The 23758-nt window shown below is 40.7% G+C and overlaps 1 protein-coding gene across 2 annotated transcripts in view; it reads left to right on the top strand.

The window, feature by feature from the left end:
- The window catches only part of SLC5A1 (solute carrier family 5 member 1), a 61559-nt gene that overhangs the window by 25575 nt on the left and 12226 nt on the right, over window positions 1-23758 (top strand). For both annotated transcript variants that reach the window (XM_018557414.1, XM_018557413.1), the window contains exons 4-8: window positions 6048-6152; window positions 10647-10706; window positions 13454-13558; window positions 17852-17957; window positions 21928-22008. In XM_018557414.1, coding sequence (XP_018412916.1) covers window positions 6048-6152; window positions 10647-10706; window positions 13454-13558; window positions 17852-17957; window positions 21928-22008 — 457 coding nt within the window. The remainder of the gene's footprint in view (window positions 1-6047; window positions 6153-10646; window positions 10707-13453; window positions 13559-17851; window positions 17958-21927; window positions 22009-23758) is intronic.

The following is a 23758-nucleotide window of genomic DNA, read 5'->3' as shown; positions in this document are numbered from 1 at the left end:
TAGACATCGTGAACATTATGGCAGAACGTTGATTTGACTAGCAGGGGCACCAAGTGATTGTAAGGAAATGTTTAATTACATTTTGGGTTATACCAAGGTTTTCAGCCTTGGTATAGGTTTTACCAAAACATAGATGCATGTGTGCATTGGGATTTAATTTTCCATACTCTCTTTTCATATGTTCCATTTTTTTCTATAAAATTCTTTGGTAATTGATGCTGTTTCTTTAAGACTAGGTGACAAGGAACTATGTCATATAAACAGTGTTGGCAAAGAGTTAGGGAAATATAAGGAATATTTCCTGATATTACAACATGCTTGAAAGGCCAAGTTAAGCAAACAGTGTGAAAAGGTCTATCCTTTACAAGCTTCCATTTTGGAAAGGAATTGCTGTTGTGGTTTTAGAACAGATATGTACACACGCTATAGATCTACCGTGAAGGCAGTTCTACTGTAATAAGATTGGTTGAGAAAGCTCCTTAGTTACAGCTGATATCTTACCCGTATGTTGAAAGTCCATTCTTAGTGGAAATGTTTTGTTGGGGATTGCAAAGGTTCAAATATATGTGGTTAATGATTTGACATGAGTGTGTGCCTAATTCCTGTTATTCAGATTAATAATTTATCTGGATCAGATAAGTCCATATCTTCTGGGAGTTTTCAACACTTACTTCAGAAAAATCTGAACAATTAAGTGACAGATTGACAGATTATCTTTTTTAGGAGATTTTCATATTTTACTCATAAGATTGAAAGGACTTTTTTTTTCTGTGCATGTGTATGTCAAGGGGGTGCAGCAGGTTGTTAAGCTAGTTACCATGGTGGGGCCCGCAGAAGATCACTTATAGAAAAGGAATGTTGGGATCACCTCTCCTTCATTGCTCTTGCTTATTCCCTCTTCGGCCTATGGGCCTTAACATGAAATGCACTTTTCTACAGTAAATCACAACTTAGTTGTATGAGGCCCCAGATTTGTGGTTGCAGGCCTGGTCCCTCAGAAGTTTCACCAAACACTCGATCCAAAAGACTACAGAGGCAGGGGCTACAAGGTGTGTGATCTAGACAGGAAACCCATCACCACTGCCAGGCTGGCCAACCCACCTTCACTTGGCCACCACCTTATCCTGACCATCTAGTGTCTGTACTCGTTTTCCCAAGGTATACCTGGCCACCCTCCAATACACAAGAATACTCAGCCCACCTTCTTGTGCAAGTTTTCTTTACTGAGGGTAATTTTGCAACTGATCAGCCCATTTTCAGCTTGGTTTAATTTCAAGGCTAGTCTAGTTCAAAACTTTTGCCTAGAGAATGGTGCTCTACTGATTCTCCAGCTATAATGGTTGAAGAACTAGCGACTTTCACCCTAAGGGGCACATCATGACCCGGGAACCAGGTGAACTCTGTTCCTTACACTCCCCACTCCGTTTCCCTGAACTCCTCCCTTTCTTGCTATTTATACCCCAATCTAATGGCAGGTGGGGACCCCTAGGGAAAACGAAATGCATTACATTCCCACCCACCAAAGGACCAGTAGTAGGGCCTTGTATGCAAATGAAAGGCAAACAATATGCTTATTGCACAAAATTATTGCCACTGCTTCTGCGCTTAGCAGTGATATTTAACCTAAATAAGCATTTGTTCCTATAATGAGCAAATCAGCTCTCACTTTACCATTTTTTATTTTTTTGAATAAATAGAAGAAAAACAGGCCAATCATCAGGCTAAATTCCCAGGTATTAAAAAAATTGAAAAGGACATTTTTTTTACATTCTTGGTATTTACTTCTCGAATGTGAATCAAAGCCAATTCTACAACACTATGTGATATTGTTCTTTGGTATATCATATAACCTGGTCAATACCACAATGGCTGTCGTGTATGAAAGAAACTGATCTTGTCTCCAGTGGTATGTGAATATATATCACAACTCATGCTACAAAAGGCCTCTGTAACTCTGTTACATTAGCACACATTCTGGCTCAAAGTTTCTCCAAAGATACCAACTTCTGGCCTACCTTTACTTTGCAAGTAGCTTTTTAGAATTTATTTTAAATTCAGTTGTGTATGTAAAAGACACAGATAAAAGGAATATCTTTCTTTCTTTCTTTCTCAAACCTGAGGTGTTAAAAAACAGAATACCCTGATGAACTAACCCTTTCCTAATATTTATAAGAAAATACTAATCCACTAGTCACTCTTCCCACTATATTTTCTGCTTGGCCTCTGCCAACACTCTGGATATACAATATGATGACCTTTGCTTGCTGCATACAACTGTTTGCTGAACTAGGATTGCTTCAGACACTGTCCCAACCACTGTCCCAACCTACAACTTATAACTAGAGATTAGCTTCCGGTTGGGGTCGACTATGAGTTAAACCCAAACCCAGCTTGTTTGCAGTTTGCAGAACAGGTGAACTAAATGGCCAGTTCACCCATTCTAACCTCTAGCAGCTGCAGCCATTCATTTCTGCGGGACATCAGGATATTGTTGATCGTGATTGATGTTGCATTTACATCAGGGCCAATTTTTTTTTTTTTTATTACATGGTATGGGGTATGGGGGAGGATTCACTTTGAAATTGTTCAGAGTAGCTTGTAGTGTGCCTAAAGGCCTGCTCCAAAGAAACATCTAGAAGGTAAGAAATGTTCTTTTTATTATTTTGTGAATAGGAACACATTACAAACATATGGTGTTTTTTTTTTTTTAACTACAAAAGTGGAAATACAATTTAAATTACCAGCAATCCTCCTGGGTCAGCACCTACTTTCTGAACTAAGAGGTTGGTTTTGGTATAACTCAGCTATATTAAAAAAAACTGTGGTCTGCACAAGTTTGTTTTGTCCTTACCTAAGCTGTATGTGCCTTTGTTGTCTTATTGCTTATAATTTTACATGAGCACTGGGGAAAAGGAGACTGAGATAATGCTTCTTCCTGCCAGCACCAGACTGATGGCATAATTCTACCACACATACCATCTTCCCAATCCTCGGCATAATTTTTGACTGAGTTATCAAGTCCCAGTATATACTATCCTGTTATAATATCAGCATTATAATAAGAATACATACTATAGTTGTTTTTCATTCATTTTTGTAATCAGAGGCATAACTAGAAACCTCAGGGCCCAGGTGCAAGAAACCATAAAAATGCCCCCCTCACCTCCCCAACCCACCACCGTGGGAGGGAGCTGCGGAGCATTGGCCTGCTGGGAGCTGTAGTCACCAGGGTTACCAGAGCAGGGCGCTCTTCTAGCTTTCTACACCCCCCCTCCAAGTGGCGGAACACCAGTGCCCAGTCACACATGTGACTTCTGCAACCCTAGCAGTTCCGCCAGTGAGTGAAATGCACTCTTTCCAGGAAATGCAGACATATGATTATAAACCTTCACCTTCCAGATCTAGTACAGTAGACATGACTTCTGGGATTCCTTTTTTCTCAAATGCACAGGCAGCTTCAGCAAACATTCTCCTCAGCACACCGCATGAGATCATGCTCAGGGTACCTCAGACGCACCCTGCTGTCTGTAAAGAAACTAAGTTCTAATGCGGCCACTACTGGCAATGTTTATCCGTATGACAGACAAGAAGAAAATACCCAGAAACACACAAAACCAGTTTCAAAAAGAACCGAAGGAAAAATACTTAGTGAAACCACTTTTCTAACATGGTATGCTGTGCATGCGTTGTGTTACATGTTCCAGCCCTGCACTCGAATTCCTTTGACCATGTCAAAAATGGCCATAAATGATCTCGACACAGTTCTCTCTCAGGGCAATTATCTACAGAGACAAAGAGCACTCTCAACTGAGGCATTTCCTTTTCAACAATTGCAACTTTATTCACAAATGGGTGAACAAACACACAAGACCTTTCCTGAGACTTCCTTATCCGAGTGGTTTACTGGAAAGAGCAGCCCTCCTGTGTCTCAACTGGCATTGTGTGTCTCTCCCTCAAGTGGACTGGCCGTGTCTTACACCTATCATCTCCACGCCTGGAATGACGTCCTTTCTGCCCCCCTCCCCACCCTCCCAAGTGGAAGAACGCCAGGGCCCAGTCGCATATGTGACCCCTGCGAACCTAGTAGTTCTACCAGTGCTGATAATGCAATCAAAGCTTATTTAATAAAATCCCTTTTATGTAGTGAGTGCTGCCTTCCGTCTGCTCATCACTTTCAAGAAGTTCCTGGATTCTGAGTGTGCTTTGCATTTAAGTCTCTGCTGATTAATGTGATGCAATCCTGCAATCCTCCAAGCTCACTTCTGTGATGGACTACAATCTCATGTTTAGTTTCCTAATTTGTATTGAGATTGTAGTCCATCACGGTAGTGAGCTTGGAGCGGTGGCTACTTTACAACACACACAGGCACCATGGAACAAAAGTAGCCACCCTCCAGAAGGAAGGACAGTGTCGGCATGAATTCAGAGATGATTTGAGGATCTACAGCTGAGTGATACACAAATAAGATACATTTTTGTTAATAGATAAGGTACTTGAATGCATTTTTAGGATCTAACTCCTGAGTTTAGTGTCACTTTAATTTTATTTTAGGCTGCAGTGCACAGCAACACTCACTACTTGCATTCATTCTGAATGGAACCTCAATCTGCCTCACTAAAGCAAGTCCACTGCACAGTGGTACAACACACTGCAAAGCACTAACGAGGGTTGTGGTGCAGTGTGTTGCCAAAAAAGGTTCAGGTCCAGTTTCTGGGACCATTGAGATGCATTGCCAGCCCACGCTAATGAGAGTGCCTTACCGTAAAGCACCTTAATGGTTACATGTGAACCGAACTTCAAAGATTGTTCTTTAATGGATAAAAATACAATAACACTGTAGCTGTATATTGTGACAGGAATTTATTTATGTAAGCTTTCAAAGTGACTATGGTAATTCTCTTGAAAAGGTGAAAAAGCCAGCTGTGGGTGTTTCCCATACATTGATGATAGTGCAGATTACACGTAGTCGCAGCAGACTGATTACATGTGTACAATTATCTAACAGCGCATATGGGTTCTAAATTTAACAAGTATGTTATCGTATAGTTATTTCAAAACAGTCTTTTAATGACAGTTAGCTAGGGAACAGAAGTTCACCACCTTTATCCTTTTCTTTTCTTCATGGTGCTTTCACATTTCCTTTGTTAGGAAAGCTGGCTGTAAACCATTTCTAGGGTGGTAACTATTGCCTTACGGTGCCCATACACCTTGCGATTATCATTCAAAAAACAAACGAGATCAGTATTTGTACGATTACTGTAGGGCAAGCAGGGCTAAATGTGCAGGGGGGGAAGCCACTCGTTCATTTACAAATGATCTCGGCGATGTCGCTTGCAATAACACTGCATGGTGATCACACTGCAAATGTGATTAAAAATTAAAAAAAATTATAAGATAAAAAATTATTTAAAAAAATAAAAAAGTAAAAGATACGATAAATAAAAATTTTAAAAAGTAAATAAATAAATAAAAATTAAAAAAGTGATAAAAAGTTTTTTTTTTAAACTAAAGAAAAAAAAGAATCCCTGCCGCCCCCACCATCTGGTTGCCATTGTCCATTGGGGGTGGAAGGTGGCAGGGAGGGGGGCGCATTGAGGAACCTGGCCTTGGGGCAGCAGGGAGAGTAAATCCGGCCCTGATATGCAGATGGTAAAGCCAAAGTTATAAGTATGGGCAGTTTTATACTGAGTTGCAGATAGAGTTTTTGGCCCATGAATGTAGGTCACTTGCCTGTCACTAAAACCTCACACATGTTGTCCAGAACAATCAGTTAACTTCTATTGTCATGTTTCCGACTTAGATTATAAAACTAGAAGGCAAAAAGAGCTAATTACATATTAACTATACTTAGAAGTTATGTAAAATGTGTACAGGGTGTAGAAACAGTGACTATGATAGGGATAAATAATTCAGACTGTGCTTTCTTAGTATAAAACCTATAAAGAGGTATGTAAAAGTCCAGTATGCAGCATTTACAAACTATGTAATGTTATTGTAATGCTCTATGTAATGTTAATGTACAATGCAATTTTCTTTCTTTTTTCAGATTGGGGCATCCCTTTTTGCCAGTAACATCGGAAGTGGGCACTTTGTTGGTCTGGCAGGCACCGCAGCTGCTGGTGGAATTGTAATTGGAGGCTTTGAATGGAATGTAAGATATTGTAACATACTTGTGATACTTTGCTTAACCAGGAATATCGTTATGATTTTCTGAAAATGCACCTTACCATGCACATACATTGATAGATGTGTCCACATTTTTGACATTAGGACAAAACCATTTAAGGTGAGGGTTGGGCTTTCTCAAGACTGTCTCTATTCTCTGCTTGTGTTTGCATTGACAAAATATCAATGTATTGTCAGGGATGGAAAGGTGTCTGGTACTGGAGATCTGGAGGTGGCATCTCTACAATTTGCAGCAAGTACATTTCATACAGCTGTGACCTCTAGCTTGCAGTTTACTGCTACAAGTAAAGAGAAAAGAATTGAAGATTCCCCCTCTAAATCAGAGGATGTGGTATTCTCTCCTTTCTTTTACATGAGGCAGACATTGCTTTCATTGACAGAATATAGATACTTTGGAATCCTATTCTTTGGTTTTGTAAAGAGGGATTGCAAGACCAGCAAGAAGTCTGGTCAGTGGCAAGAAAGAGCTTCCAAAAAAACTTTGCAGTTAAGGAACAGGTGAGCAGTGTGATGGTGTAGAACAGGGTTTAGGCACATTTCAGCCCTTCAGCTGTGGTAAATCTACAAATCTCATAAGGCATTGCAAGACTCTGGAAGCCATAAGCATGACTTCCAGAGGTGAATAAATGATGGGATTTTTAGTTTCACCACAACTGCTTAACCATGGTCTAGAAGGCCAGTGGAATAGAGGTAATGGTCTTTAAAATCAAGGAAGTTGAGGTGGCTTGGGCTTCCTGTGCAGATTTTCTTAGGAAGCTTCATAAGAGCTGTGCCAAGTACATCCAACTGGGAGGAGATACCAGGCAGACCCAGATAATGCTTGGCATGATTATATATCCATGATATATCCATGCCCAGCCAAAGGAAAATCCACACTTTGGACTAGAAGTGTACCTTTCTTACTGCATCAGAGTCTTTGGAGGAGTGGGAACAGTGTGGTCTCTGAAGAGTAGCATCGGCAACCAGGAGCTCCATAGCTTCAAGAATTAATTATCTGCAAATTATCCAGAATGACCCAGAAATCATCCAGTGAGTTGTCTTTGTCTGAGATCGCTACAGCAACAACTAATGTTCTGAATGCTTTCTGTCTTTAGTTGCATTCGACAGGTAAAACACACAACTGATAAATTCTCAGAACAACATCAGAACACAAATAACCGAATCAACGGAACAGTTTATGAATTATTGTTGCAGGTTTATCCTTGCTTCTCTAGCCACACTAAACCCAAGATAGCAAAATCTCCTGTCAGTGCCCCAGTGTCTCAAGAGTCACATCACACTATTTGACCCATACACTACGTTCCTTGGTAGGGACCCAGCCAATGGCTTAGCCATCGCCTGGAAGTTTCTCAGGTACCAGTCAGGTCAGTGTTCAGTTTATACACCTGACTAAGAGCCAAACAATTGTGTCTACTGAAAAACAAAAATTGGCTGGTGTGATCACATTACAAAGCACTGTCACCCTCCCGATTTGGACTACAAACCCCCCCCCCCCCCCAGGAGGGGGGTCTGTAGTTCACATAGATGAGCTGGGCAGGGCTGATACCACTGCTTCAGACTTCAGAGGCATGGCGTTGTCAGCTCACTACAGGAAATTACAAGCTCACTGGATTTATGGCAGCATCAACAGATATTGCAATTATTGAACAGATATAACAAAACATTTTAATGGTGGGTTTAATAGACGAAAAGGAAGCAAATGAGATATGTATATTGTTTGGGTTTGCAATCATCCTATAATTATTTGGGTGTGTGCAATCATCCTATATGTTTGTGATGACCATTTGGGGTCATAGGATGGCTGTAGGATGGCTATAGGATGGCTGCGTTTGGGTTGGTTAAAGTTATACTTTTTTTTCATGTATTAGAAGCCTTGCTAAAAGCATTGCAGCATTGCTTAAACTTAAAATGTATCTAATCCAAAAAAAACAACCCCTTTTATATTCTAAAATACTATGTAAGCCACATAAGTAATCACACTAACGTCTAAATAAATTTGAATTATCCATGAGAAACAGAAAGAGAAATAAAAGCTCGCAGAAAAACACATTCACATAACACATTATTATTTCAACCAATTCACTCACAATGGCTGCCATTTTCAATGACTTTGTCTCATCTTTTGCTTTATAATCCTTACTTTCTCTGTGTCTCTTAGCTATGCATTTATTACTTGCATTGTTCTTCTGTTTTCCCTTTTTTCCCCCTTTTCCCCCCCTTGTCTGCCACTTTAACTTTCTCTGTTATTAATCATGTTTCACAGTAGCAAGAAGTAATGATTGCACAAGTAGAAGTCACATATTCATACACTGTGTTACAGTGCATATTGATTCATTACGCCTTGTTCTTTGATCTTTATGAGGGATTATTTGCTCTTAAAATCAGTTTAAACCTCAGATAATTTCCTTTGTACTTCAGGTGTGTTTTAAAGTCCAGAGTGCTACATATCCTGCCCTTAGTCTGCTTAAGCCAATTATTTTCAGATTATTCTGTAATTGTTAAAGTCAAGATATTCAAGGATTTCAGTAAGTGTCTGCAGACTCATGTTGTTCCAAGTCTTTGTCACATCAAGTAGAGGATGACAGCAGACAGCAAAGGAAGCTCCCAAATGTCTATCTTAGCATGCTCCTTTTAAAGCCTACTATTATTGCCCTTATATCTTCATAACAGCTTTGCAACCTCTTCTCTCTGTGTCTGTGAAGGTTCTCATTTATAAAGGTCATGGTATATCTGTTAAAAAAAAAGAAATCGAGGCAACTGGGCTTGCTGTATTTTTTTTTCTAAGACGTTTTGCTGATCATCCTACTAGTTTTCTCAATTCAGAAGAAAAATACAGCAAGTCCAGTTGCCTTACTTTTTTTTTTTTTTACAGCTCTGCTCTGTGTTTTTAAAACTCTTCTCGCTCCACTGTGTCCTACTAGGAACTAACAGTTTCCTTATTCTTCATCCACAGCATTGGAGAAACCAGCACACCAGTAATTTGCAGAGACTTTACTCAAAGACACATATATGTAAAGCAGTGAATGTGACTTTCACCAAACATTCATCGGTGTTAAATCAATAACTTTCATTTAAAACACATGCACCTGGAAGATGCACCTACAGAGAATGTTTGGTGAATGTCAGATTCCCTTCTTTATAAATACTCCCCGAAGTGGTTAAGTTCAATGTTTTGAGGTTTTGCAGGACAATACAACTATTCTGCAGACAAGCAGCAACCATTTATAAAGCTGATATTTTGGTAATAAAGGAGTCATGCAGCTCTATGAAAGTTGATGCTATGGTTTAACTTGGCTGTTATCACTTTGAGTAAAACCTCTTAATACAAATGTAACATTCCCATGTCCTTGTAGTGCATGGAGTCACTATAAACCCATGCACCCAAACTCTGTTGTTTTGGGGCCATGCTGTAAAGATTGTGTAGGCTTTGATTAACAGGGAACACAATGCAAGGCGGTCATGTGGGAAACAGTGGGAGCTGAAGTTGCTATCATGGAGAATAGTGCGGGGTTAAAATAGAGCTTGACCTGGAGCCTGAAAAGTAGTGAGTAGTCATTTTACACAGGCATTTCGATGGATAGCATATTTATTTATTGTTCTGTACTTGTTATTTAGCTCCTGTTCTGTTTCAAATGCTGATATATGCAATGACATACCTCCTATGGCCACCTGCTGACTTGGTAAAATTCACAGACAGCTTAACTTCTCAATGAGACACAGAAGTTGAATCCAATGTAGCGTTACTTCAGATAAGTGAAATACAAAGGTTGCTTTTCCAGTCCTTCCTAAACCCTGTGTCTTCTAGGAACATGAAACTAAAAATCGAGCAGCAGGGAGAGGCAGGGAGTGTCTAGCTAAAGGCTGTACCAACTGGCACCAAAAGAGGAGAAGGGAAAAGAGGAATATACCAAAATGAATAAGAAAAAAGACAAGCTGATGTAGTAACACACCCTCCTCCCCTCCAAAAAAACAAAACAAAAACAGCTATTTTAAAACCGCATACAAGACTTTTTTGAATGTAAGACATTCAGTCCTTAAAGTAAACGGGTGGCCAAACTATGAACTTTCAAGTATTTACATATTGTTAAGAAGTAAATGAGCTGTAAATCAAGCCCTTGCTGACCTCTGTGTTTTCAGGCACTCAGGAGCAATTGATTCTCAAAGTTCACAGTGCTTCCCATTTTAATAGCCCCTGCTCTGTGTCCAACTTAAAAATCAGTAGACTGGCAGGCTGCCAAGTCACTGCTGGGAGGGGGAAGCAGGGTGAGTTAAGCTTCTGAGACAACAACTTGAAGGACTTTGGTGTTTCTGCTGTGAGCTTCTTATTGCCCCACAGTTCCTGCAGATATTGAGGTATTGAGATATTGAGGACTTTTTTTAACAAAAAGAAAAGTCACTATCTAGAAAAGGATGGAGTGCTCAGGCATATTATTAACATGTTTTTTGTTTTATTTTACAGGCACTGGTTATAGTGGTATTTCTTGGCTGGGTCTTTGTACCCATCTATGTGAAAGCTGGGGTGAGAGGTTTTATTTTATTAGACTTTTAGACTTTCCAGAATGCTAATTGTGTGTTGGGTATTTTATATGTTTAACCAATTTGCTGTTTTTCTTTTTTTTTCCTTTTATTCAAAATTAAATGTAATAAAAACCATAACAACCTGCAACTTCTACAAAAATATCAGTAAGCCAGAGCTATAAAACCGATTCAGTAGAGTTTGGGATCCCTTGGTAACACACTGTTTTCCTGCAAACTTTGACCTTTTCATTCTGAACATAAAACTATTTTGGATGGGTTCAAGACTTCTGGTGATCTGACATACCTCCACGAATTCTTACCACCCCCTCCTTTATTGCTGTCTAACCATTATAGTCAAACAGCTGTTAAAAGGTGTTTTGGTGTGCTGGTGTCATACTCTATGGGGGTTATTCTCTAAAGAGCCGAAGGATCCAGCCATAGATTCAGCTGATCCTTCGGCTCAGTTCAGCCGCCTCTGCCCTTCGGTTCAGTCAAACTTTGTGAATAGCCCGTACAGCAGCGGAAGGCTGCTGAATGGCTCAGCCGAGCTGAAGGCATATGCTTTGGCTCGAAGTGACAGCCGAAGCGTGGAGAAAAGTCGGCCGAAGGGCTGACCGATCTCCTCGCAAATGACAGCTGGGCTGAGCCAGCTGTGATCTCACGGCTCTCTCCGCCCAGTTGTAATGACAGATCAGCATTCCCAAAATGACCTGTGGACGCTGATCTTTCATTAAACAATAACAACTGAGTGGAGCCGGCTGCGACATCATGGCCGGCTCCACCCAGTTCTTATTCTTAGTCTGGGACCTGCTAGAAGACTCTGGCAGGTGACGGCCAATAGGAAACAGTTGGGTGGAACTAGCTGGTACCGCTAGCTCCGCCCAATTGTTTTTCTTTTGCCAGCATCTGTCAGGTGCTTTATTATGCGGTGGGAGTCCGTTGCATGCGGTCAGGTTGGCGTGCAGCGTTTTTTTTACAATTCTTTTTTATTTGTTTTTTTCTTTAAAATATATTAATTAAATTTTTTAATTTCCTATTTTTTTACATGTTAAAAATATTTTTCAACTTTTTTTTTTTCATTCTGTTCACTTGTTTTCTATTCTGCTCGGTACCTCGGAGGATAGGGGCGAACAGCAGCAAGTGAGCTGCCTGAGCTATGGTTCAGCCGATCCAGATGTTGAATTGGCTGAGTCGAACTCCTTCTGCACTTTGGCTTAGCCGAACATGCAGAGCATGTTCGTCTGACCGAAGACAGCCGATCTACGCCTGTTTTAGCCGATGTACCTCTGAAATCAGCCATACAAGACTGAAGTGAATAGCCGAACATCGTTTGGCTTCGGCTGGGTTATTCACTCGGCTGCCTTCGGCAGCTTTGTGAATAACTCCCTATGTCTTGGATTTCAGTGGTGCAATCTGCAGTAATTTCAGCTCCCAATCTCACAAGGGGCTTACCGGTCAGGGCTGTTTTTGACCCCCATATATTTAATATTTTTAGAACAACTCCAAGCACATAAAACGGAGTTCTTCTTTAATGGAACAAATTTATATCTGGACTATTTTAATTGATGTGGCACTTCAGTTGCTACATATACTGTGGTCACTGTCGAGTCAAGGATACTGTAGAGATCCTTGGATTGTGGAACCAGACAGCTAGATCACACATATTCAGATCACTTAACTAGTGTTGGATGAGAAACACCAAGAGAATGACAAAATGGGTCCCGGGCTTCCTTTCCACACTTCCAAATACCAATGAAGAGGGAGGTTTATTATTGCTGCCACTGACACCAATGCCAAGGGTTCTTACTGTTGCCACTGACACTAATGAAGGGGGTTATTATTGCTGCTTCTGCTCTGAGCCATACACTACTTCCCAGAAACCCTTGTGTGGCCGTGTCTGTGGCAGCACATTGCTTCAACAATGGGTGGTATAAGCGGAGGACAATGGCAGTATGCAGAATGGCCCCTGAGAATGTAGAGGGTTATCCCTTATATGCATGTTTTTTCCTGGTTTTATTACCATATGTATGGTCATCACCTGATATTTTTTTAGATTGCACTTTTCATGTAAGCTTTGCTCTTTGCACTGCATCACCAAGTGAGATTTAGAGTACCTGTGGATATTGTAACTTGCTGTATGATTTTAGAGTTATTTAATTTTTAATCTGGTGATTTAACGTAAAGCAGAAATGCAATAAATGACCCATATTTCAGACATTAGAGGCGATGGTGTGTTTTTATGTGATTTAAAAATAAAATGTTTTTATGGATATTAATTGGTATCGATAATAGATATTGATTAGTGTAATATTGTTTCATTGCCAGTGTGTGCATCTCCGATGGTTTTTTTTCTTGATTGGTTTTTCATTACAATTGGAGTACTGTCGCACTCTGGGAATGTCTCAATTTATAAATTTGCCACTCTTTTCCCTATATGGGGACCCCTCAGTGCTGTCTGTGATTATATTTTAGGCAATAACCATAAATCCATCAGATTAAAGTTTTTGGTGTTTTCTGAGTAATTATTTCTAATATTGTACTTGTAGAAGATGAAGATCACCAGCACTTCAGTAGTAGCATGAATCATTGTGCTTATATATTGAAGTGTAATGTCACAAACATGATATAGCCAATGTTTCGGGGCCACACAGGGTCTCTTCATCAGGGCAATATTATACTGGCATATGTATAGAAATGTATAACTTTGTGTCATTCAGCCTGTGGTCACTGTTATTGTTTTTCTCCCAGGTGGTTACAATGCCGGAGTACCTGAGGAAACGTTTTGGTGGAGATCGGATACGGGTCTACCTCTCTGTTCTTTCACTGCTGCTCTATGTGTTCACTAAGATCTCTGTGAGTTAAGCTATCGTTTTTTTAGTTAATGATCTAGATCTTTACATTAGCACAAGAGAAGCATTCAGTCATTGGTGTGTTATTTTTCGAATACTGACAAGACAATTGATGCAAGTTTAGGGTGTTGACGCTTTCTAAATATCCTGTTTAAATTGTAAATAATTGATTATTTAATGAAGTAATTCAATAATGACTTAACTGAGAGTGAGTTAAGATATAGTTTTCCTAGTTAACATTGCAGTGTGTGCTTGATCTAGATATTTACATCATCACAAAGATAGCAGGCAGTCATTGGTGTGCTATTTGTCTAGTACTGACAAGCAACTAATTAATGTTTTAGATGACACTTAGTAAATATCCTATTTAGACTGTAAATAATTACTGAAAAAAGAGTCTTAAAGGACAACTTCGGGTAAAAATGTTATTAACCGTTACAGTGGGGCTACTCCCGCACTCCAAGGGTTAACTGCTCGTTTATGCTTAGGGTCAAAAATAACAAAGGTATACTCACCCGATCCTCCGAGACAGCGCTCCCTCCTGCCTGTCTGCATCGATGGTATCTCCCTCTGCGTGCTCATGTCCTACACAGGGGGGGGAATAGATCCAAACTAGAGCAGCCAGAATTTGGAGCAGATGCTCATAGTAACCAATCTGCTTCTCTCATCAGTTTGTTCAGTTGAACTTTGAAAATGAAAGAGAGAAGCTGATTGGTTACTATGTACCAGATTCTGTCTGTTACAGTTTTGATCGATTCCCCCCCAGTGTGTATAGAACGTGATGACTCATGGACCTTAGATAGCTGAAGCAGAGGGAGGTGTAAGGGATCGGTCTGAAGGCCCAGTGACACCATCAAAAGTGCGTTCGGCCTCATTTGCAGATAATTTTTTGCAGATCGCACTGGACCGGAACACAGGCACTAATGTGCCACATGTCTGGGTGCCGGTGATCGCACCGCAGGCAGTGGGCATGGCTGCGGTGCCATTGAGTTCAATGGACGGCCATGCCACCTTCCGCCCCAAAACAAAGTGAGGCAGCCAGGGTTGCGTTCCAGTGCGTTCCAGAGGTCGAATGCACTGGAACGCACTCTTGATGGTGTGACAGGGCCCTAAGAGCAAGCTGGCTCAGAGGATCAGGTAAGTATAACTTTCTTATTTTTGATCCTAGGAAAAAAAAAGGACTTAACCGTTGCAGTGCGTGGGGAGCCCCATTGCAAGGGTTGATAAAAAAAATGTTACGCAGAGTTCTGCTTTAATCTGTTTACCTAATGTGAGTTATATACTTTGCTCATGTACTTTCTGGGTTGTATAATGAAGCTACAGCCAATATTAGCACTTAAGTTAGCCATAGACACAGAAGGGCAATGGGATATACAGGCATGATTTACTTTCACCCAGGTATGCTTCATTGAACATAAGCACTTAACTTGTCAAGAGATGGTGTTATCTTTTGTTAAGGGAAGCAGGTATGCAGACTCAACCAGTCACTGTCGTATCAGGGGAAATAACATCAGTCAGGCAAGATATAACAATGTGTCCAGTTTCTGATTCCCCAATAGCTGATGACTGGCAGTGTTTGCCAATATCTCATAGATAGACATCATTAACAGAAACATGGAAAGAAACATGGTGCACTCCAAATGGACTAGCAGATTCTCCCTTTATACAGAAAATGAATGTTTAAAAAGCTGACATGTGATATTGAAAGTGTACTTTCAAGTACAGGAAATTAATAAAATGTATGGTTGGCCTATTAGCTTAAACTGTATCTATACCCAAAAGTTTATTTTGTTTGGATAGGGAAGAATGAAAAGCCATGTCAGTTTACTTGTTGTTATCTGTGTCCCATTTGGGAGATTTCCCTTTACTCCCTTCCCCAGACACTCAACAGGAAGTGAAAGGAATTCTTAAAAGTGAGGGGAAATCTCCCAAATTTCTTGATGGGAAAAATGCAGTACATGTGGAAATATGGTTTGTATGAACGAAAATGGCTGAAAAAAATAATAGTTCTTCTGATAATTTTCTAGCAACATTGGTTTATACCAAAAATTGTTCTGCTAACATTTTTCAGACAAACACTGAAAGCTTCAAAAATGGAAATTTTTTTTGACTGCTCTCTTTCATCTGTGGGTGGTCCATACTAGTGGCTAATGTGTGAGCATACCCCTTCAGTTTGTTATTGGAAGGGACTAAAAGGTGGTTGTCTCTCTCAAAGGAAACTTGTACTGAGTGAACAACTTTCTTTATGAAATGCTAGGTGGGTGGCCTTAGTTCTTCCTGAGTCACTGACCTGAAACAAGCATGTAGTCAATAAAGTCAAAATGAAGTCACAACTCCTGATCTGCGTACTTACTCTGGGGCAGTAACTCAGAAGCTATTAAAGCCACTGGATCAGCATGACATCTAGGCATTTTCAGAATTTCAGGAAAGTTATGGCAGCCGAAATACCAAATGTGGACACACTGTGCAGCTACACAAGAGCCCTCTGTGATTTATTCTAGGTGTGGGCCCGGCTGGTGCTGGGATCTGGGCGATGTCCACTGTTTGAGCCCAGTATTAGACCATGAGAGAGCTCAGGATGTCAAAGAGGCTAATCTTTGCCTGCATTATCTATCTATCTATCTATCTATCTATCTATCTATCTATCCATCCATCTATCTATCGTAAATAAGTCTTTACTCTTTGGCAGTATTTTAATTGGGATCCAGTCCAGAAATTCTTCTTACACAGAAGACCTTTCATGACAATTTCCACCGCCACTACTTATGTTATGTCTCTCAGTACAGATTTCCTTTTGCATGGTAGAAACTAGCACTATGGGGTTTTGCAACACCCTGTCTGCGGAGCAGAAACTATTGCAGTTTTTCAGATCTATGCATCAGAACTTGAGTCGGCCAGGTCATTGATAAAGAAAAAAATAAGCCAATGCCACATGATGTGACCCAGCATGTATTATCTAGTGAATTTGCTTGTCTAGAGAAATGGGATCTTCGTTGTCAGAGGAGCAATCAAAAGCTTTGCATATGGGATTTGTACTAGGGGTAGAGCGATATTTACATATTTTCTAAATATCGGTATCGGTCAAAGTGACCGATATTACCGATAATAAACACTGTACAAATTTCAGCTGGTTCTTGGAGAACCGGTCGAAATTTGCGCATTGGGTGCCGATCTCTGTCCGGAATCCCTCGATCAGCTGATCGAGGAGCAGGTCAGAAGGCAGCAGCCATTTAGCTGTCGTCTCTGTTCGAGTATTTTGACAGCAGTCAGTGGCCGCTGTCAGAATACAAATAAAAAAACATCAGATAGCAGGGGAAGCGTTAGCTCCCCCTGCTATCTGCCGATTCTGCTGTGTTTTTTTTTCCATTATTTTGATAGTGGCTGCCGGCTGCCATCAGAGTAAAGAAAAAAACAACAACAAATAGCATGGGAATGAATAGCTAGTATTCTGACTCCGATCGTTGTGATAGCGAAATATATCCCTTGCTGAGGCCTCTATGCCTGGCCTGTATAAGCAGATATACTCACTGCGGACAATCCTCGTCAGATAGCTGAACTCGTCAATACCGATTCATTCAAAAGAGGTGTTTATTCTTTAACATCAGGGTTACAGCAGATGATAGGAACAGCAGTTGAACGGTTATAGTATTGTGCGGTCAGAAAATGATGCCTTTCCTACATACTGTGCAGATTACATGTGTGTCCTTGTTACATGTGGCTCTTAACTGTGGCCATGACACAGGAAGTACTGCACACAGGAAGCAGGAAGGGGCGTACACTAGGGGAAAATACATCGTCACATGAGGAATAATTACAGAAAAACATGTACATTACAACAAAAGGCCACTAGATGGCAGCATAGGATAACACATGAATTTAGCTATGAGAAAATAGTTTGGCAAATCACACTATATAAATTCTAACCTATATAACAATGCTAATATTAACTGAGGCTATGCATCTCATATTCTATGCCCCTATTGGGGCGGCACAGCTAGGCTGCTATTGCAGTTTGAAATAGCCAATAGGAGGCTGGCTTTTGCACCCGCCCACTGCTGCTGTCAATCAGCAGAGGAGGACGTGAAGTTCTCAGGTCTCCTCTGACAGTGGCCACTGTCAGAATACAAAAAAACAAAAACAGGGAATCGTCCGATATCAGGCACCTGCCTGCTGTTTACATCCAGCTGCTGGTGCAGCTGCAGGTAAACAGAATATCGTGTGGGAGGATTGTGGGAGTTTTTATGGAGTTGTAACTCATTGTATTCTCATCCTTACTTTACAACATGTTTTCTTTCAGGCAGATATGTTTTCCGGAGGCATTTTTATCCAGCAAGCCATGAGAATCAATATCTACATAGCCATTGTAATGCTACTGTTAATCACTGCTGTGTACACTGTGACAGGTGGGTCTTTTTCTTATACTATGAAGGAAAACTGTAACCTACTGGGACAATTTTATTTTACAGTTGATAATATTTGAATTGATGTTTTATATTGTCTACTGCCTATACACATGCTTAGTTTTGCAAAGAAACATTTAATACATAGCTGCCCATGCCAGTGCACTATGGGTTTTCTAAGGAGACAGTACAGCAGAAGCTCTCTGCCTTCAGGGCCTGTTCACATGAGTTTCAGGTCCTGATCAGGTCCGGATCAGGTGCGGATCTGCAGATGCGGTGCTATGTGTTTTGCCGCGTTTTTGCTGCGTTCCAGTTAAAAAAAATGTTTTTGGTTTTTTTGCTGGAGTGGGGCTGTCAGTATGTTAGCTGCAGTGCAGTGTGTTTTTGAAGCATTTTTGATGTGTTTTGTGTTTCCGGATCGTTTCCTGACCGTACAAAATGTGACATGCAGTATTTTTCTGTTGTAACCTGAACGGACTGCGCATGTGAGAACTGTAGCCCATAAAACACATAGGGATACATTGAGATGCATTTTTAGTGCAGGAGCGTACGGATCAGGTCAGCACAGAAAACGGACGTTGTGTGAACAGGCCCTCAGACTCCCTTTCTCTGATTGAAACCGCTCGGGGCCAGTTTAAAGCAGGGAGGGGAGAGGTGTGTGCATATTGTAGCTTATGCTATTAAGCTTTGTATGTATATATATATATATTGTGGGGGTAAAGCTCGAATGGGGGATCACCTTCCCTGGGAAAAACAGTCCAGGCAGCAAAGTTCTTTTTCTCTCTGAACACATCCAACATGTAGCTCTAACATAGCATAATCACATTGCATAGGTTCATCCGTCAATGGAGAATTAGCAGCAATATGTCCTAACCCATGGCAACGAAAGCGTGGTCAGGGTTCCGCTATTCATGCACATAGGATAGAAAGCGAGGGGAAACATACCGCCCCTCAATGATGTCCCCTCTCCTTATGTCACAATATATATATACATATACATATACTATAGCTCTGTACATTCCCTCTAAGTAGAAAATATTTCTAACAAGCATGTGTGCACTATATTTACATCCCTTTTGTCAGCATTTTCCAGCATTTTGCCATTTTTCATATTTCTGGCAGCTTACTGAAATATGGGCACATCTACATGGATTTTATGGAAAATTCTTGTCAACGGGTATTTGACCCTATTCTCCATCTAGAACAGAAGTACCCTTTAAGGATTCAGCAGATTTCATGTCCCATTGCTGTCCTAGTTTTAAGAATTACTGTATATAATGCATACTGATACTGTACTGCATCCTGAAGAATTATTCAATCCTGGACTAATGTGGCATATTTGCATAGATATATTTCATTTATTGCAGTGTAAAATATGCGCATACCTAATGTAATTGACTCTACAAGTGGATCCTGATATCTGGTTTTACCAGTGAGCCCTTAGTCCACCTTTATGAATGTGTCCAAGGAAAGAGCCACCTCACTCAATGTTGGCCATAGCAACTAACTTCCTTTTCTTTTCCATTGTCCATGGGAGCATGAACAGGACAATCTAATTGGATGCTATGAACAAAGCAGACTGTTTTTGTGGCAGTTCAGACATCTCATACAGTTGTTTCCATCTCATCATTCTTTTATTAACCTAACCTATTGTTAAAAAGCAAAATTAGGGAGGGGATTGGTAGCCTATCTTTGACATTGCAGCAGTCTTACTGAATGCAATCATGTTTGGTGGGTGAGGCTTTGTTTGTCTATCCCCAATGTTTAGCAAGCATTGAATTGAATGCATTATACTCTAGTGTATTCTATAAATTTTACATAAAAGTCTTATCTTAAGCTTTCCATATTGACAATTGTGCAATTAACGGGCACGTTATGTATGACTGTAATTATTCCCATTTTACGTAAGTACCTCTTTATGGTCTCACCTATGTACCAATCTCCTGTTCTTTTCTAGCAGTGAGTATGGTATTGGCTATTTGCCTGCCAGGATTAAATTAAAGCTGTGTGGCAGTTATAAAGTAGAAAACACGTAACTAAGAAAAGCTGTATCTAGGGACTTAAAACAAATGAAATGTTCACTCAGGCACCATTCTGTAGAAGTGATAAGGAGAAAGTATAGCTGAAATGAGCGCATATCACACAAAACACATTATCACATTAACCTGTCATAAAATAATAGAGCCTTAAAAATGCACAAAGGTCACATGTGTGCTGACTGCTTCATGAAAGTTGTGTATCCTGGATGCAAATGTTCCAAACACTCCATAACAGACCAGTGTCCTAATCCTTTTGGGTCAACAAAATTATTTGTTTATTCTGTGAATCCTATTGATTATGAATGATGACAAGACCTGTTGATGTTTCTTCGTGAGATTAAATGGGGAAAACAAAACTATAGATTAAAGTGACACTAAAATTAGGAGTTAGATCTTAAAAATACATTCAAGTACCTTAACTATTACCAAAAATGTATCTTATTTGTGTATCACACGGCTGTAGAACCTCAAATCATCTCTGACTTCATACTGACGCTGTCCTTCCTTCTGGAGGGTGGCTACTTTTGTTCCCAATGGTCCTTGTGTGTGTTGTAAAGTAACCATATTCCAAGCTCACTCCTGTGATGGACTACAATATCAATACAAATTATTATTAGGTTGAGTAAACTAAATCTGAGATTGTAGTCCATCATAGGAGTGATCTTGGAGCGGTGACTACTTTACAACATGGGGAACAAAAGAAGCTAACCTCTAGAAGGACAGTGTCAGCACCAATTCAGAGATGATTTGAGGATCTACAGCTGAGCGATACATAAATAAGATAAATTTTTGTTAATAGTTAAGGTACTTGAATTAATTTTTAGCCCTCATTCACACGAGTAACGGCCGGCCCGTTCAGCTCCGTGCTGCGTGCACGGTCGTATCGTGCCGCTCCCGGGAAGGACAGGTGTTGCGTGTGATTTGTACGCAGCAGCCTGTTCTTCTCTATGGGAGTACGCTGCCCTACGCCCCCCTACACTCACCCGAACTGCACGTCCTTTCGGGTGCAGGAGTCCCTGATTGGACGCAGACAGGATTCATCCTGTCAGCGTACAAGTACAGACACCCGTGCGTACAACTCACACGCAGCACTTGTCCTTCCTGGGAGTGGCCTGATACGGCCATACACACAGCACGGATCTGTACGGGCCGGCTGTTACTCGTGTGAATGAGGCATAAAGGTTTAACTCCTGAGTTTAGTGGCACTTTATAGAAAAAAGGGATCAAAAGAGAAACTCCACAATCTAATTATTTTCATAGGAATGCTCAGGCTGCGGTTTTGACTACTGGAAACATACACTAGCTCTTTATAGAAACAATCTATTGTTTTTACTGTTATTGCCAAGTATTGCTATTTATTGCATTATATGCTCCCAAACAAAACCAAACATAGAACAAACAAGCTGCATGTAATTATTGTAAAGCTGTCCACCTCATCTTGCACTCTGTTTGATGATCCTTGTGTGGTTCATTTTTTCCCATTGTTTACCCCATTTCTCTTTTACATTGTTCCATTGCCAGCAGTAAAGCTGGCCATACACTGCCTGGATTTTAGCCAGTTCCTGCTGTAGCTTAGAAGTCGATTGAGAGATTGAAGGAGCCAGGTGGAAAATTGTCAGCTGAACCGTGACTACATCCTAACAGGTGCAGTTACTGTACTGGTATTCAGACAGCCACAGGTGCAGCTGGCACTAGAATCCTGGGTTTTGGCTAGTGTTGGGTGCTAAGGGGAGCGGGTGCGTCACTCCAATACAGTGGGTTTCAAGTAGTTCATTTATTTTTTGAATGAATGTTAGTTTTATGATGTTGTTGACATAAAAGTCCACTCCACATCCCCTTATACCTACTTTGACTTTCATGTATTGTGTGTACCCTGGTATAGATATTTCCTAGTGATGGGCCCATATCTGATGGACTATATCTTTCTCTTGCAGGCGGTTTGGCAGCTGTTATCTACACAGATACTCTACAGACTATCATCATGCTTGTTGGATCCTTCATCCTCATGGGCTTTGGTAAGTTTACAGTATATCACCATGCATAAAATATATGGTGGGGATGTTGGAGAGGTAGCAACTTCTGCATAAGACCACAAGGCTTCATCAAACAGGCTTCTCTTTTAAGCATTTTTTTTTTTTTGCATTAGCGTTGCCATACATATCTGATATTTGTGATCAATGTTTCCAGTCTGTTACACTACCAGCAAATAATTAGAGATTTACTACAGAATGATAACCACCACATACTACCTGTGATCAGTGTAAGTGAAGATGTGCTGATCTCTCAATGCCCATAAGTGGTCTTAGTATGACAGACCTAAGTGTTGGCTCTGCAGCTTACCATTGTATGGTGAAATTTGACTTATGTTTTTTTTGACACAGTAGTTTGCCCTATTTACCCTTAGGGAGTCTGTGAGAAAGGGGGATTTCACTTGCTCTTATATCAATTATATTCTAATTGCCTTAGGTGCTAGACTAGAGGAGTGATTTATAAACTATTCGCTTATCGAACAGCTATGTGAACGAGATTCACAGTGCATTAGGGCCACTAGATGGAGCCAAGGAGCATAGGAAATCCCGATGCTTCTTGGCTCCACCCAGTGGCCCTAATGCACTGTGAATCTCATTCACATAGCTGTTCAATATGTGAACAGGTTATAAATATTGCCTTGCTATAAACATTTACCAAAAACTGAAAAAGACAATAGATTTGCCACCACTGTTGTAAATGCCATATGTCATACCGTCAGCAAGCTAACATATGCAATGCTAAAGTGTATGTGTAGCAAATAAAATGTTTTTAACCCTTTCCTAAAGGGTTTAAAAATGTTTTGGCTTTAAATTCTGATGGCTTCATGATCATACCTTTTTCTACAGAGAAATTATAGAGAAGACTAAACATAATGCCCATTTTCACCTTTGCGGAGGTTCTTTTAAGAAAACATATTCCAGCAATGTACACCAAGTGAACATGAAGTAGGCATATACAGTTGCTGTATATCAACACAGAAACGTAATTTTTTTGTTAGCTTTCCTCTTCATATCCTCATGGAAACCGCTGCCACTGTGTTTTGCAAGCTATCTGTGTAAGTTACAACTCTCTCCCCCCATTCATTATGCATTAGTATTCGTAGTGGCAATACCCCCCCGGACAGTGTATTGTGTGAAAAGGCAGATCTGGTGTTTAGTGATCGTGTTACACAGAATCACAGGAAGGGGGGCAGCTGTTTACAGCCTGCTTTACAATCCGACCCCAGAGTCAGGCTGTGCTTCCTGTGGAGAACATTTTAAATTTCTTGAATTCAGGCCTAATGATAAGTTCATAAACAAATGAAGAAAGCCAGCAATGTGAATCATGATAATGTACACACTCATAACCACAACAAATGCTAATTGCTTACAAAGGTGGAGATGGACTTTAAAGGAGAACTATGAGGTGAGTGCTTTTCACTCACCTCATAGTTCTAGCTGACCTGTGACAATGAGACTGTCACAGGTCGGCTTAGTAGATCGGGAAGTGAGCGAACACATACCGGCGTTCGCTCACCTCTCGATCCTGTCACGGCTCTCTGCCGTGACAGGGGAGGGGCTGGACTCCCCCCTCCCCCCTCCGATCCTCCAGCGCTGACTGGCGGAACGGACGGGGGAGGGGGGCGGGTACAGCTGGCTCTGCCTCTAGATAGGCGGAACCAGCTGTCACCCATGCAGCTGGGTGGATCCAGACATGAAGTGAGTGATTTTTACTCATCCTCATAGTTCGAGCCGA

The sequence above is a fragment of the Nanorana parkeri genome, unplaced genomic scaffold (genome assembly GCF_000935625.1).
Source record: "Nanorana parkeri isolate BGI_ZX_2015 unplaced genomic scaffold, ASM93562v1 scaffold282, whole genome shotgun sequence".
Classification (NCBI taxonomy): domain Eukaryota; kingdom Metazoa; phylum Chordata; class Amphibia; order Anura; family Dicroglossidae; genus Nanorana; species Nanorana parkeri.
The sequence above is the reverse complement of the archived record's forward strand: the minus strand, read 5'-3'. Positions and strand labels throughout refer to the sequence as shown.